This window comes from Pan troglodytes, chromosome 20, assembly GCF_028858775.2.
Source record: "Pan troglodytes isolate AG18354 chromosome 20, NHGRI_mPanTro3-v2.0_pri, whole genome shotgun sequence".
Taxonomy (NCBI): domain Eukaryota; kingdom Metazoa; phylum Chordata; class Mammalia; order Primates; family Hominidae; genus Pan; species Pan troglodytes.
Window position 1 is genome coordinate 51,034,280 of NC_072418.2, and position 15,902 is coordinate 51,050,181.

The following is a 15,902-nucleotide window of genomic DNA, read 5'->3' on the forward strand; positions in this document are numbered from 1 at the left end:
CAATCCAATGTGCCTGTAAAGCAGTGGGCCACGTAAGACCCTGCTCCTTGTCAACCCCAAGCAAGGCAGCGACCTTGAGGGGGTCCAGCCCCCGTTTGCCTATGTAGCCGAGACATAAATGGTGTGTCTTTCCTTACCAATAATTCCTTTAGTGTTATTCACCCCAAAATAGAATCTGAAAGGGTTAAAAATGCAAATGACAGCCTGTTATAGACAAAAATAAAAATCTTTAAAGTTAAAAAAAAATCTTACCTCTAGGGTCACAATACAAACTGCAAAAACCAACTTGGGAAAAATCTGCCTTAGTAGAAAGAGGCCACCCCCGCCACCCCTCACTGGACACTGACAGTGGCTAAAAGTGTAGTTTACAATAAAATTTGTACTAAAAATTGTCAATAAGAAATCAAATCTTTTTTTTTTTTGAGACACAGTCTCCCTCTGTCGCCCAGGCTAGAGTGCAGTGGCACAATCTCGGCTCACTGCAACCTCCACCTCCCAGTTTCAAGGGATTCTCATGCCTCAGCCTCCTGAGCAGCTGGGACTACAGGCGCGCACCACCATACCCAGCTAATTTTTGTAATTTTGGTAGGGATGGGGTTTCACCATGTTGGCCAGGCTGGTCTCCAACTCCCGACCTCAAGTGATCCACCCACTTCGGCCTCCCAAACTGCTGGGAGTACAGGCGTGAGCCACTGCACCTGGCCAAGAAATCAGATCTTAACCAAATTTAAATCTGCCCTGGAAAATGGACCTTTTATTTGTTTGCAGAAACAACAAACCAAACGACGTTAAAGGCTGCAATTGGTGTAATCTCATGCAGGCCCCAGATGATCAATCGATCAGATCTTTATGGCTGTTTTCGGTGGGTTCACCAACATGCAGGGAACTCACTGGGCACTGCAAGCTATTTTAGATTTTTCAAAGGAAACCCAGCGACACCTGCTGGCCAGTGTGTGAACTACTAGTTCGAGGTATTTCAGTTTTCAGTATTAAATCACATTCCTTGCAATGACATTGCATCTCTGCAAAGCTGGGTTTTCATAGGTTGCTGCTATAAAAATCAAGTACTGTACAAAAATCAACACAGAACAGGAAATGACGGTGGCAGTTTTCAATTGGATTCCACTGTTTAAGATGTTACAGAGTATCCAAGGCATTTCCCGCAAGTAATTATGGTTATTTAAGAACAAAATACAGGCTGGGCGCAGTGGCTCACGCCTGTAATCCCAGGGCTTTGTGAGGCCGAGGTGGGCAGATCATGTGAGCTCAGGAGTTCGAGACCAGCCTGGTCAACATAGTGAAACCCTGTCTCTACTAAAAATACAAAAATTAGCTGGGCGTGGTGATGTGTGTCTGTAATGCCAGCTACTCGGGAAGCTGAGGTGGGAGAATCGCTTGAGCCTGGGAGGTGGAGACTGCAGTGAGCCCAAATTGTGCCACTGCACTGTAGCCTGAGTGACACAGTGAGACTGTCTCAAAAAAAAAAAAAAAAGCACAAATATTACTTTTTTTCCAACGTATGTATAGTATCTAATAGTTGTTTGGACATAACTACTTAATAGAACTGATAAGGTATTGGCCTAGGAGCATCATAAAAAAATTACTAAGACATCAAGGGTGCTGTGAACTAAGAATGTTTGGGAACCGCAACTTTATGGGAAAATTTACAAGGAAAAGGAAATCATTTAGAGGAAAAATAGTTTCCATTAAATAAATATAAAAATAGCAAATAAAAATGGGAAACTGTGCCTGAATTATTACTAAATTAAGATGTCCAAACAAATAGATCCCACAATGTTTTCAGAACAAAAGTTCCCATATTGGTAGGTGGAATTCCTGGGGTTCTGGACACAGGCATCAAATCGGCAGGGTCCAAACATCCTGAGCTCTCAGGCCCCTGCCCTTGTGGATCCAAAACACACACACACACACACACACACACACACACACTTCTCTCCTTCTGGGGGCTCACCTTCCTCCTCCTTCCTCTTGGCTTCTCTGACACACACACACACACACACACACACACTTCTCTCCTTCTGGGGGCTCACCTTCCTCCTCCTTCTTCCTCTTGGCTTCTCTGTCCTCATCCTCACTCTGCTCTTCCAGGACTTCCTGAATGGTCCGTTTCGGGAGCTGCTTCCGAGCTGGGGAGGCAAAGGGCTTGGTGTATCTGACCTCGCTGGCTCGTGTGTTCCCATCCCGGAGAGCTCACACCCACTGATGTAGCCCCTGGAAGGCTCTGGGCCCTCTCCCCTTCTCTGCCTGCACACAGTCACTGCCCCAGTGCAGGCCCCACCCTTCAATCCCTCCTGCTTCCTGGCTGTGTGACCTTGGGCAGGTTACTTAATTTCTCTGTGCTTTGCTCTCTCACGACTGCAGAATGGAAATAATCCCCACGAGTAAACAATGATGTAATGTACTTGGCACAGTACCGATTCCAGCAGGTCCCCTGAGCTCCCCACTGCTCCCCTCAGATCTTAACTGCCTCCAAGTGTTCCAGACAGCTTCCCCGGAACCTCAGAAGTCTGGAAGTGGCAGGGAATAAACTAGCCCCAGGAGAGGCCCTCACCCCAAGATCGGCAGGAGTTGGTGTATAAATACCCCAGCTGCCTCGCATCTCGGGGGTCACTCTGGAGCATTTACACTGTTCCCCAGAGAATCCCACAAAACTAAGCTCCAGCTGCCCAACACATAGCAGACCCAACAGAACATCCTGTGTTGGCTGCTCCCCTGTCCTGAATCAACCTCTGTTCCCTGCACCTCCTAAACAAACCACTTGCACTTGAATCCCTGTTTCAGAGCTTCAGAACCTGCTTCTAAAAGCCTCTAAACTCAGATACTAGCCCGTGATGAAGAGCTCACACAAAGGCAGTTGTACCCATCTTCACTGTTATATCTCATGTTGGCCATTGCGCCACCTGGTCCCCGGTCTCCCGGCCCCTAGTGGCTCCTTCACATGGCCCCAGAGGGACCTTCTATCAACATGGCTGGCACTGTCTCTCCCTGCTCAAAACCCTTCCATGACTCCACATTCTCTGCTTTATCCAGGATGAAGTCTTTTGATGTCTACCCCGATCCTACCTAATCTCTCTCCATCTGACCTTCTAACCCTTCCCACATCACATACTCCACCTTCTTTTATATCACTGCTAAACTGGGGTGTTTCCAGACACACCAAGCCGTGTCACCCCTCCAGGCCTCAGCATGTGAGGTTCGGGACATAGCTCAATGTCGCTCCCTCCGAACAAGATCCCCTGACACACCCCCAGGGCCAACCTCAGCGTCCACCTGGAGCTCCCAGCATGCCCTCAGCCACACTGTGACTTCCTTATGGCCACCTTTCATTCAGGGATGAACCTGCCTCCCCAGCTCACAGCCCTTCCATGGCTCCCAGGACCCACAGCACGAAGCCCAGGCTCCTTAGCTGGGCGTGCAAGACCTTTTGAGATCCAGCCCCCACTCTCCTCTCTAGCTCACCTCTCACCACGTGCTATCCTCAAACTCTCCCTGCTTCCCAGATCACATCCGATTCTCCAGAAACAAGAAAGTGGATGAGAGGCCCCAAACATCCCATGCTGTTCCCATCTCCAGGCCTCTGCACGCGCCCTTCTTGCCTGAAATGCATGCATCTGTCCTTTCTCAACATGGCCAACCCCAACCCATCTTCTAAGACTCGGCTCAGCCATCACCTCCCCTGGGCTGCTTGACTTCTGAGCTCCCAGAGTACCCTGCGTCACCCAGCATCGTCCGATGGAAAGATCTGGCAAGCCACGTATGTAACCTTAAACTTTCTTGCAGCCACGTTAATAAAAAGGGGGAAAAAACCAGGTTGAACTTGGTTTGAAGAGTCTATTTTGCTCAATACATCTAAAATAGTACGATTCCAACATTCTGTTTTCATGCTAGGTCTTCAAAATCCAATGAACTCACTGCACATCTCAAGCTGGACACCAGATTTTCATCGGCAACATGATCTGTGTAGGTTTCATAAAATGTACAGCTATTCACATACCAAAGCTCTTCCAAAATGATGTGGAAAAAGTGCAAAGTCTTTACTCACTGAATCACATATTAGCTTTCAAATGTAAATTCAACTGAAACGATCTAACATGAAAGATTCAGCTCCTCTGTCACACTCACCACACTAAAGCGCTCAGCAGGCTAGACCGGACGGCAAGGGCTCACACTGCCCCGCATTACGAGTGGGTCTCTCGCCCTGTTCTTCCCCCACAGCAAACATTCCAAGTCCCCCTTAGGACAAAGACGCTGTTCCCCAAGCTGGTTTTCCAGGACCTTCTCACCTCATTGCTCATCATCCCCAATCTTGCGCTCTACACGCCAGCACACCAGGCCCTCAGCAGCCCCCAGGCCTTCTCAATTTCTATGTTCCCCTTGGCTAGCATGCTCCCCTCCTCCTTTGCTTGTTGCCTCTTCTTTGTCCTAAAGGGCTCAGCTTGGTTAGCCTCTCTTCTGGAAGTCTCCCTTGAGCCATGGCCCCACGCTTGTGTTCCCACATGAGCTGTGAGGCCTCCATCTCAGCGCATAACTACAGTCACAATGACCCACAATGACTGAGCCCCGACTGAGGGCTGGGCCCAGTTCTGAGCAGCGTACACGTGTTATCTTCTAACTCAGATATTTCTGTGCGGTAGGTGCTGTCATTATCATCATCTCTACAGATAAAGCAACCTAAGCTCAGAGAAGGTCAGTCATTTGTCCCAGATCATACAGCCAGTGGATGGTGGACCCGTGCTCTTAACCACAACACTAAGACCAGAGCTGTTGTAAGGATGACTACCTTGGATGGGAATCCAAGTGGGGAGAAAGGCAGGCGACTGGCCGGGTGCAGTGGCTCACGCCTGTAATCCCAGCACTTTGGGAGGCTGAGGCAGGCGGATCACGAGGTCAGGAGTTTGAGACCAGCCTGGCCAACATAGTGAAACCCCGTCTCTACTAAAAATACAAAAATTAGCCAGGCATGGTGGCGGGCTCCTGTAGTCCCAGCTACTCAGGAGGCTGAGGCAGGAGAATCGTTTGAACCCGGGAGGCGGAGGTTACAGTGAGCCGAGATCATGCCACTGCACTCCAGCCTAGGCAACAGAGCGAGACTATGTCTCAAAAAAAAAAAAAAAAAAAAAGAGAGAAAAAGAAAGGCAGGCAACTGAAGGGGCAGGGGCCCGTGTGTTCTCACCTGTGCGACGCTTCGGAATCCCTGATGGGGAACTGTCCATGGGAGAGGTGTCAGAGAGGGAAGCATTGTTTTCAGGAGATGTGGCAGGACGGGGCGGGGAGACCTGTGAGCAGTCCAGGGCAGGCTTCTGGAAGAGGAAAGAACAGTTCTAGAGTGAGCGGGGGAAGGAGGGATTCCATTTCCCAAAAGTTGAGAGTAGAGGGGACTGAAACCTCTCTGTCTACCCTCCTTTCTGACCCTATAGTCTCAGCCCTAACTCAGGGGTGGCCTCTTCTCACCTGGGCCATCATCCCGCCCTCCAGTGCAGGATCATGGTCCCATCAAGGACCCCCATAGCTCTTCTGTTTTCTGCAGTAACAGAATCTTCGATTCTCCTGCTTCAGCCTCCCGAGTAGCTGGGACTACAGGCCTGCACTACCATGCCTGGCTAATTTTTGTATTTTTAGTAGAGACGGGGTTTCACTATGTTGGCCAGCTCTACACAATGGGATGTCAGGGGAAATGATGTACACCTCTTTGTATAGTTTTATTTTTATTTATTTATTTATTGAGACAGGGTGTCATTCTGTCACCCAGGCTGGAGTGCAGTGGCGCGATCTCGGCTCACTGCAACCTCTGCCTCCCAGGTTCAAGCAATTCTCCTGCCTCAGCCTCCCGAGCAGCTGGGATAACAGGCACCCGCCACCACGCCCAGCTAATTTTTGTATTTTTTTTATAGAGATGGGGCTTCGCCACGTTGGCCAGGCTGGTCTCGAACTCCTGAGCTCAAGCGATCCTCCCGCCTTGGCCTCCAGAGCACTGAGAATACAGGCGTGAGCCCCCGTGCCCAGCCTTCTCTCCATACAGTTTAGATGTTTGTTGCCTCCAGATCGCATGTTGCAATTTGGTCTCCAATGTTGGAGGTATGACCTGGCGGGAGGCATTCAGGTCACGCGGGCAGATCCCTCATGAATGGCTTGTACCCTCCTTGTGGTAGGAACCGAGTTCTTCCTCTCCTGGTTCACATGAGAGCTGGTTGTTTAAAATTCCTCTCTTGCCATGTGACACACCTGCTCCTCCTTCACCTTCCACCATGACTGGAAGCATCCTGAGGCTCTCACCAGAAGCAGATGCCGGCACTATACTTCTTGTACAGCCTGCAGGACCGTGAGCCAAAATAAACCTCTTTTCTTTATAAATTAACTGGTCTCAAGTATTCCTTTATAGCAATGCAAAATGGACTAACATGCATTTCCTGGTTCAAATAACATCCACTTAATGTTGAGTGGGGTGCCCTCCTCTTCCTGTTGGCAGAATATGGATGTTCACAGGGACAAGGGCATCTACAGAGAGCAAACGACAGTACAGAGGAAGCCTGGGCCTCTGACCCTGTGAGACGGTCACATGAATCCCGGACTCTGCACTCAGGAGAGAGAAAAATAAGTTTGCGTCTTGCCTAAGCCACTGCTACCGTGTCTCGGTTTCAACCACTCACTTATCTTCTTACAGGGCCCTGTGCCAGTTATTAAGTGATTTTCTCTCAGCTCCAAACCCGTCACTGTCCAGTCTCCCTCGTGCTGCCAGGACTGGGACTCCACAAATCTCCTTCTTGCTCTGGTGCCACCTGGGCATCAGGCAGTGCCAATGGAGGGAAGCAGAGGGCACTGCATGACTGGAGGCACAGCCGGCTTGCCGGGGGCAGCTGCTGGATCCCACTGACGGTTTTTTCTAACATTCACGGGGCTTGCCACGTGGTACCTGATCAGAGACCCTGGCATCTCCCACCCAGTGCTCCCTTCCTGAAAGATCAGAGTTGCAGGCTCTCGGGGCACCTTCTCTAAGCTCAGAGACCTGCCAGCAGTCCCACCACAGAGGTGTGAATTTCAGCTCAAAAGCCACAGGGATGGTCACTGCACCCCACAGTTGCTACCTCCATGATGCCTTAGAGTTAGTTCTCTTTTTAGCCCTTCAGTTACCTATTTAACAACTGCATACCTAGTGACCATCCTTTAAACTCCCTCTGTTCAAATCACTGGTATGGTTTCTGTCTCCCATTGAGACCCTGATGGAGATACAGGTCTCAGATAATTTTTTTTTTTTTTGAGATGGAGTCTCGCCCTGTTGTTCAGGCTGGAGTGCAATGGCACAATCTCGGCTCACCACAACCTCAATCTCCCAGGTTCAAGCAATTCTCCTGCCTCAGCCTCCCAAGTAGCTGGGACTACAGGCCCGTGCCACCATGCCCGGCTAACTTTTGTATTTTTAGTAGAGATGGGGTTTCACTATGTTGGCCTGGCTGCTCTCGAACTCCTGACCTTGTGATCCACCCGCCTTGGCCTCCCAAAGTGCTGGGATTACAGGCGTGAGCCATCGTGCCTGGCCAGATGAATATTTTAAACACTGCCCAGGACTAAATGATCTCTGCCTCTCTTCTGCCCAAAACTCTTCCTAGCTCCCCAGAAGCCTCAGAGTAAAGTCCAAGCTCCAAAAGAGATCTCTATTCTAATACCTGGAACCTGGGAATATGTTAGGTTACATGGCAAAGGGTAAATGAGGTTGCTAATCAGCTGACCTTCTGATAGTGGGATTTATCCTGGACTATCCAGGTGGGCCTGATATAGTCACAGGGGCCTTCAAAGTGGAAGAGGGTGGCAGGAGAGGAAAGTCAGGGTGAGATGTGGCCACAGAAGAAAGGCACAGAAGGAGGCAATGCCACTTGCTTATTTATTTATCTTTTGAGACAGAGTCTTGCTCTGTCACCCAGGCTGGAGTGCAGTGGCACGATCTTGGCTCACTGCAAGCTCCGCCTCCCAGGTTCACGCCATTCTCCTGCCTCAGCCTCCCGAGTAGCTGGGACTATAGGCGCCAGCCACCACGCCCAGCTAATTTTTTGTATTTTTGATAGAGACATGGTTTCAGCATGTTAGCCAGGATGGTCTCGATCTCCGGACCTTGTGATCTGCCTGCCTCGGCCTCCCAAAGTGCTGGGATTACAGGCGTGAGCCACCACACCCAGCCACTTGTTTTGAATATGGAGAAAAGGGGATCTCTAGCAGCTGGAAAAGGCAATTCCTGGATTCTCCCCCAGAGCCCCCAGAAATGAAAGCAGACCTGCTGACACCTTGAGTTTAGCCCAGTGCAACCCATTTCAGACTCACGACTCCCAAACTGTAAGACAATAAACTGCCACTGTTTTAAGCCACTGCGTTTGTGGTCAATTGTTATGGCAGCAAATGGGAAGCTAACATAGGTGGTGAGGAAAGTTTCGCTGAGGAAGTGATATCTGAGCAAAGCATGGAAGAAAGCAGGGGACTGAGCCAGGCGTGTATCTGGGAAAGAGAGTTTTAGGCTGGGAAAGAGGTAGTGGCCCAGAGGTGGAAGTGCAGCTGGTGGGTGTGGGAAGCCAGGATGGAGCAAGCCAAGGGGGAGCTGTCGATGCGGCTGCAGATGTGATGGGCGGGGGGAAGAGAGGAGCAGCAGGAGGGCCTGGGAGGTTTCCACAAGGCCTGGCTTTGGCCTGTGGTGGTAATACCAGGGGGTTTGGGCAGGGAGTCACAGGACCTGACCTCACCACTGACAGAATAAGCAGCACCACGCTTTGGACATCATCCACAAAGCAATGAACAAGCATTAAATGAGTTAAACAGGGGAAGAGAGTGGTCCAATGTATTTGGAGAAGTTAAAAAGCCCTCTGACCACAGGAGAGGCTAGATATACTTTTGAACCCTTATTTTTTTGCTTTTTTTTTTTTGAAGCAAGGTCTTGCTCTGTCACCCCGGCTGGAGTGCAGTGGTACAATCATAGTTCACTGCAGCCTTGAACTCCTGGGCTCAAGCGATCCTCCTGCCTCAGCTTCTCAAGGAGATAGCACCACAAGCATGTGCCACCACACCTGGCTAATTTTTAAAACATTTTTTTGTAGAGATGGGGTCTCGCTGTGTTGCCCAGCCTGGTCTCGAACTCCTGGCCTCAAGTGATCCTCCCACGTTGGCCTCCCAACGTGTTGGGATTACAGACGTAAGCCATTGTGCTGGGCCTTGAGCCCTTGTTTTACATCAGGCATTATTCTCAGATCTGTATGTAAATCGACTCATTGCATCCTCCCAGTCACCCTATGAGGAAGGCGTTACCAGGAGCTGCATGTTACAGTTGAGGCATCCAAGACCTAACGTGGTGAAGGAGCCCACCCGAGGTCCTAGGGCAGGGGCAATTAGGACCAGGTTGTGTCTGCCCCCGACACAACCAGGAAACACATCTGCCTCTCCCGGGCAATTTCTCCAGAATTCTCCTGAACAGCTGCTGCACTCTGTTCCAAAGGCTAATGGGAATTAGTTTCTTCTGGTAAAAATAGGCAGGGTGATGGGGACCTACCTGGCCTTTAGCAGGGCTAAGGGCTTCATCCTCCTCTTCCCCTTCGCTGCCCAGGACCCGGGCCGCCTTCCTCCCTGGCCTCTTCACCGGAGAGTCACTCTCGGACACCACTCCATTCCACTCCTTCAGTGCCGCCCTGGAAGGTGGGGAAATGGGGGTGTAAAGGGGCAACTACAGCAGGCAGAGTGGGGGCACTGCCCGCAAACACTTTGGTTTCTTTGCTGTTTCCTTCCCTTCCTTTCAAGCATCCAATGAACATTTTCTGGTTGTCTCCTCAGCAAATCTCATCGTTTCATCCATCAATGCATTAATCCACCCGCCCACTCATCCACTCACCCACCCATCACACATCTCTGGAAGTCTCCAGAGTGCCTGCCCTGTGATGGGTGATGCTGAGGAGCAAATGGAGTCCCTGCCTAAGGTTGCCATTGGTCTCCAGCATCTATTGGGATGCCTTTTTTTTTTTTTTTTTGAGATGGAGTCTTGCTCTGTCGCCCAGGCTGGAGTGCAGTGGGCCGAGATCACGCCATTGCACTCCAGCCTGGATGAGAGTGAGACTCCATTTCAAAAAAAAAAGAGTACTGTTGTCTTCTACTTAGATGAGACAGCATCAAGACGTGGCCAGTGGCCAGCTTCTCTGCATTATGGAGAATGTCTGGTTCTAGAACGAGGCCAAGACCTGCAGAAACAGAGACGTACAGACAACTCCGAGGCCCTGGATCCAGCTGTGCCTGCAGCTGCTCTTGCTCTTGGACTTCCGGCCACCTGGCTGAAAAAGTTTTTTGGGCCCCAAGACATTTTGCATTAGGTTTGAACACTTGCAACCAAGACAATCCTGACTGCTAAAGGAAAAAATTCACCATATCCCAGCCCTGTGACATACTTTGGAGGGGGCTCCGTCTCTCTGCTGCTATTGGATGCCTCCTTCTCAGGCTTCTTCGCTTTACCCTCTTTCTTGGGGTGGAAAAATGACCTAGGGAGCACAAAAGGGGGTAAAAAAAGGAGAATAACAGCACCAATACCCTGCCTATCTATGCTGCATCCTATAACTTCCTTTTTTTTTTTTTGAGACAGAGTCTCGCTCTGTAGCCCAGGCTGGAGTGCAATGGCGCGATCTCAGCTCACTGCAAGCTCCGCCTCCTGGGTTCATGCCATTCTCCTGCCTCAGCCTCCCAAGTAGCTGGAACTACAGGCGCCCGCCACCACGCCCAGCTAATTTTTTGTATTTTTAGTAGAGATGGGGTTTCACCGTGTTAGCCAAGAAGGTCTCGATCTCCTGACCTTGTGATCTGCTTGGCCTCCCAATGTGCTGGGATTACAGGCGTGAGCCACCGCGCCCGGCCGCATCCTATAACTTCTAACACCATTTCCATCTCAGCACATAACAAATAAGCCCTTTAACTTAACTGATAAGGAAACTCAGACTCAGACAAAGGAGGCAACACTAATTTTTCTGCCCTAACGCACCTGCAAGATATGATACATCCCAAGTTTTATTCAACAAATATTAACTATGCACTTTTTAAACCTTTTTTTTTTTAGACAGACTCTCGCTCTGTTGCCCAGGCTAGAGTGCAATGGTGTGATCTCGGCTCACTGCAACTTCTGCCTCCCAGGTTCAAGCGATTCTCCTGCCTCAGCCTCCCGAGTAGCTGGGATTACAGGTGCCCACCACAACGCCCAGCTAATTTTTTTTGTATTTTTGGTAGACACGGGTTTTCTCCATGTTGGCCAGGCTAGTCTCAAACTCCTGACCTTAGGTGATCCACCCACCCTGGCCTCCCAAAGTGTTGGGATTACAGGCATGAGCCCCCGCGCCCAGCCTAAAAAAATTTTTTTTTTGAGATGGAGTTTTCACTCTTGTTGCCCAAGGGTGGAGTGCAATGGTGCAATCTCGGCTCACCGCAACCTCGGCCTCCCAGTTTCAAGTGCTTCTCCTGCCTCAGCCTCCTGAGTAGCTGAGATTACAGGTGGCCGCCACCACGCCTGGCTAATTTTTTTTATTTAGTAGAGAAGGGGTTTCACCATGTTGGTCAGGCTGGTCTCGAACTCCTGATCTCAGGTGATCCTCCTGCCTCCCAAAGTGCTGGGATTACAGGCGTGAGCCACTGCGCCCAGCCTACCTAAGCACTTATTATGTGCCAGGGCCTGTTCTGGGCCTGAGGGGTTTGGCAGTGACCCAGACACATGAAGTTCCTGCCTTCAAGAAGCTAACACTCTGGTGAAGGGCAGAAATATTAAGCAAACAACTAAATATAAAATGTTGGGGCCTGGCGCGGTGGCTCACACCTGTAATCCCAACACTTTGGGAGGCCAAGGCGGGCGGATCACGAGGTCAGGAGATTGAGACCATCCTGGCTAACACGGTGAAACCCTGCTTCTACTAAAAATACAAAAAAAATTAGCTGGGTGTGGTGGCAGGCGCCTGTAGTCCCAGCTACTCAGGAGGCTGAGGCAGGGGAATGGCGTGAACCTGGGAGGCGGAGCTTACAGTGAGCCAAGATCGCGCCACTGCACTCCAGCCTGGGCGACAGAGCAAGACTCCGTCTCAAAAAAAAAAAAAAAAAAAAAAAAAAGTTGGAAGGCGTGAACATTAAAAAAAAAAAAATCTGGTGAAATCTGAATAATAAAGTATGGAGTTCAGTTAAGAGTAATGTACTGACATTAGTATCTCAGTGGTGAGAAACGGATCATAGTAATGTATGATATTGACAATGGAAACTGGCCAAGGGTATACAGGACCTCTCTGTACTGTCTTTGCAACTTTCCTGTACCTCTAAAATTATTCCAGAATAAGAAGTTTATTTAATCTTCAAAAAGAAAAGGAAAAATCATGCAAAAGCAAGTGGACAGAAAGCAATCGAAGGCACCATCAGCCCTGGAGAGACAATCCCCAGATTCCTCATCACGGGAGAAAAACGGAACCCAGCATTTGTGTAAGCCACTACCGCCCAGGTTTCTGGGATGGATGCCCATGTCTGGGTCTCTCTACCATCCATTTTTTCCTCCTGGTAACAGCCCCTCCGTTTTCCTCTTGGGATGCTTCTTACCCCACATTCTCTCAGTACACACGATTTGAGTGGGCTGGCCCTTTTGCCTGTGACCAGGGGTGGACACGTGATCCAGGCTGCATCCCTGTGGCTGGTTCAGGGATAGGTATGTGGCCCAGGCTGGGCCAGTGAAACTGGGCTCTAACACCCTCTTTCCAAGGGGACCGCTAAGAGGGGAGAGCCCACCTGAGGGTGAGGACAACCTCAAGGACAGCAGAGCTGAACAATGGAGAGAGACAGATTCCCAGGGAGGAAGTTTTGGCAACTGGATCGAACCAAGCCTGAGGCTGTTTACTCCAGCAGGTTTCAATGATATAAGTCAAGTCATGCGCTTTCTTGTCTTCCTGAAGCCGGACTGCATTAACACAAGGTTTCTCAACCTAGACACTATTGATATGTTGGGCCTGATGGTTCTGTGTTGTGGGGGGGGCTGTCCTATGAACTGAAGGATGTTTAGCAGCATGCCTGGCTTTTAGCCACTAGATGCCAATGGCAAACCCTCTGTCCCTAGGTTGTAACAACCAAAAATATCTCCAGACACTGGCCGGGCGCCGTGGCTCACGCCTGAAATCCCAGCACTCTGGGAGGCCGAGGTGGGTGGATCACGAGGTCAGGAGTTTGAGACCAGCCTGACCAACGTGGTGAAACCCCGTCTCTACTAAAAATACAAAAATTAGCCAGGCGTGGTGGCATGTGCCTATAATCCCAGCTACTCAGGAGGCTGAGGCAGGAGAATCACTTGAACTCATGAGGCGGAGGTTGCAGTGAGCCGAGATTGCGCCACTGTACTCCAGCCTGGGTGACAGGGCAAGACTCCAACTCAAAAAAAAAAAATCTCCAGACGCTGCCAGATGTTCCCTGGGGAGCAAAACTGCTGCTGACTGAGAACCACTGCGTTAGGGTTTCTGTTCCTTGCAACTAAAAACTGTTGTTCAATACACTGTCTTCCATATCCCACGGCTCATTTTCCATACTACTTGACTCCTGGAAATTCCAACTCAAAATCTAACGTAAGGGTTTTTGTTTGTTTGTTCGTTTTTTTAAGTACAGATTTAGAGAAAGAAACAAAGGACTTGGAGAAGGAAAGACTCAGGGGCAAGGGAGGGTGCTCACATGATACTTCGCTGCATGTCGGCGTCAGAATTCTCCCTTCCTGTCCAGCACTTTTCTTCGTCTGTCAGCTGCTCCTGGAACAGAAATCCAAACACTTGTTGAGGTGATTGGTTGTGCAGAGATCTAAACACACATAAAACCCTTTCTTTCAGAAAGAAAGAAAAAAAAAAAAGAAACATGAATTTCCCCTTCAAAAAGAAACTCCTGTTTTTATGAACCAAAATAATTTGCTGGTGAGATTTACTGGTGAAGAATAAAAGCTCCAAATCAGAGAAAAAGATAAGAGGCCTCCTTTACCATAAGAAGACTGTTTTTCATCTAACATGAGGAGTAGACTGAGGACCTGAAATGGGTTTTTTTGGAGTTAAGTTTAAAGGTTAGTGAAAAATTGTTTTAAGGTGATGACATAATTCCGTAAAACAACTGTGGAAGCTTATAAAATTGTACCCGCTAGTCCACATAAATTAGCTGTTGGGCAGTTTCTAAGGTATGCTGTTATTTCAAACAAAGGGCAGAATATCACAGAGTGTGTGCTACTGTACTATGTAAAAGAGAAAGGCTATAGGCCAGGCACAGTAGCTCACGCCTGTCATCCCAGCACTTTGGGAGGCCAAGGTGGGTGGATCACTTGAGGTCAGGAGTTCAAGACCAGCCTGGCTAACATGGCAAAACCCTGTCTCTACTAAAAATACAAAAATTAGCCAGGTGCAGTGGTGCGCGCCTGTTATTCCCAGCTACTCTGGAGGCTGAGGCAGGAGAATCGCTTGAACCCGGGAGGTGGAGGCTGCAGTGACCCGAGATTGTGCTGCTGCACTCCAGCCTGGACAAGAGTGAAACTCCATCTCAAAAAACAAAAACAAAAACAAAAGAAAGACTATAAATGTATCCACATATCTTGTATATGTACAGAACATCTCTGTTGGAAGACAAAAAACTGGTAATGCTGTCGCCTCAGGAGGGACAGACACTGGAGGGAGATTTTTAAATATGCATGCTTTTGCAGGCAGAACAATCGAATACATTACCCCTTCAAAATATATTTTTAAAAATTAAATACTTTTTTAAAAAGTCTATTATTTAATGAAATCAATAACAGTCACTGGGGCTTCCACAGTTTAGAGTAACTCTAATGAAAGGGTTCCTAGGCCGGGCGTGGTGGCTGCTGCCCATAATCCCAGCATTTTGGGAGGCCGAAGCGGGTGGATCGCCTGAGGTCAGGAGTTCGAGACCAGCCTGGCTAGCATGGTGAAACCTCATCTCTACTAAAAATACAAAAATTAGCCAGGCATGGTGGTGCACATCTGTAATCCCAGCTAGTGGGGAGGCTGAGGCAGGAGAATCACTTGAACCCAGGAAGCGGAGGTTGCAGTGAGATCATGCACTCTAGCCTGGGCAACAGAGTAACACTCTGTCTCAAAAAAAAAAAAAAAAAAAAAGAAAGAAAAAGAAAAAGAAAAGAAAGGGTTCTTAATCTGGGGTCCACAGAACCCAGGAGTCCAAGAGCAGAACTCAAGTGGTCTATGAAATTTGACAGGAAAGAAATTACGACTTTATTCTTGTAAACTTCTAATTGGAACTGAGCCTTTCCTTCCATTATAAATATTAAACATATAAAAAATTATAAATTTTCTATATCTTTAATATTTATAATGGAAGAAAATAAATTACACATAATTATGTAATTATAATTATTTACATTATATTTCCTTCCACTATGAATATATTTTTTAAAAAAGGACTAGCAGGACCTCTGCGTGGATTGCCTGAGTTGAGACCAGCTCAGACCAGCCTGGGCAACAGAAATGGTTTTCTTTGACTTTCCCTTCCTTTGCACAGAAATCTTCTTCAACCCATGGGGTCCCCTTTCGTTTTCTGGAATCAGTACTCTCTGTCCCGCACCACACGCCTCTAAGTCTCCACTCCTCTCTACAGCCTCGGCCGCCACATGTTGGCACCACAACTCAAACTCAATTTTGGAATAAAAAAACTCAGTAGGCCGGCGCTCTGGCTCACGCCTGGAATCCCAGCACTTTGGAAGGCTGAGACAGGTGGATCACGAGGTCAGGAGTTCGAGACCAGCCTGGCCCGCATGGTGAAACCCCATCTCTACTAAAAATTCAAAAAATTAGCCAGGCATGGTGGTGCGAGCCTGTAATCCCAACTACTCAGGAGGCTGAGGCAGGAGAATCACTTGA

The 15,902-nt window shown here is 48.9% G+C and overlaps 1 protein-coding gene across 11 annotated transcripts in view; it reads right to left on the reverse strand.

Moving 5' to 3' along the window:
* The window catches only part of LIG1 (DNA ligase 1), a 54,169-nt gene that overhangs the window by 35,340 nt on the left and 2,927 nt on the right, over positions 1–15,902 (reverse strand). For all 11 annotated transcript variants that reach the window (XR_010153914.1, XR_010153913.1, XM_024351498.3 and 8 more), the window contains exons 2-6: positions 13,708–13,781; positions 10,428–10,517; positions 9,545–9,680; positions 5,195–5,321; positions 2,052–2,147 (exon numbers count right to left, since the gene is read on the reverse strand). Coding sequence is in view for 9 of the 11 variants with exons in the window: in XM_024351498.3 (XP_024207266.2) it covers positions 2,052–2,147; positions 5,195–5,321; positions 9,545–9,680; positions 10,428–10,517; positions 13,708–13,724 (466 nt within the window). In the remaining 2 variants the exon portion in view is untranslated. The remainder of the gene's footprint in view (positions 1–2,051; positions 2,148–5,194; positions 5,322–9,544; positions 9,681–10,427; positions 10,518–13,707; positions 13,782–15,902) is intronic.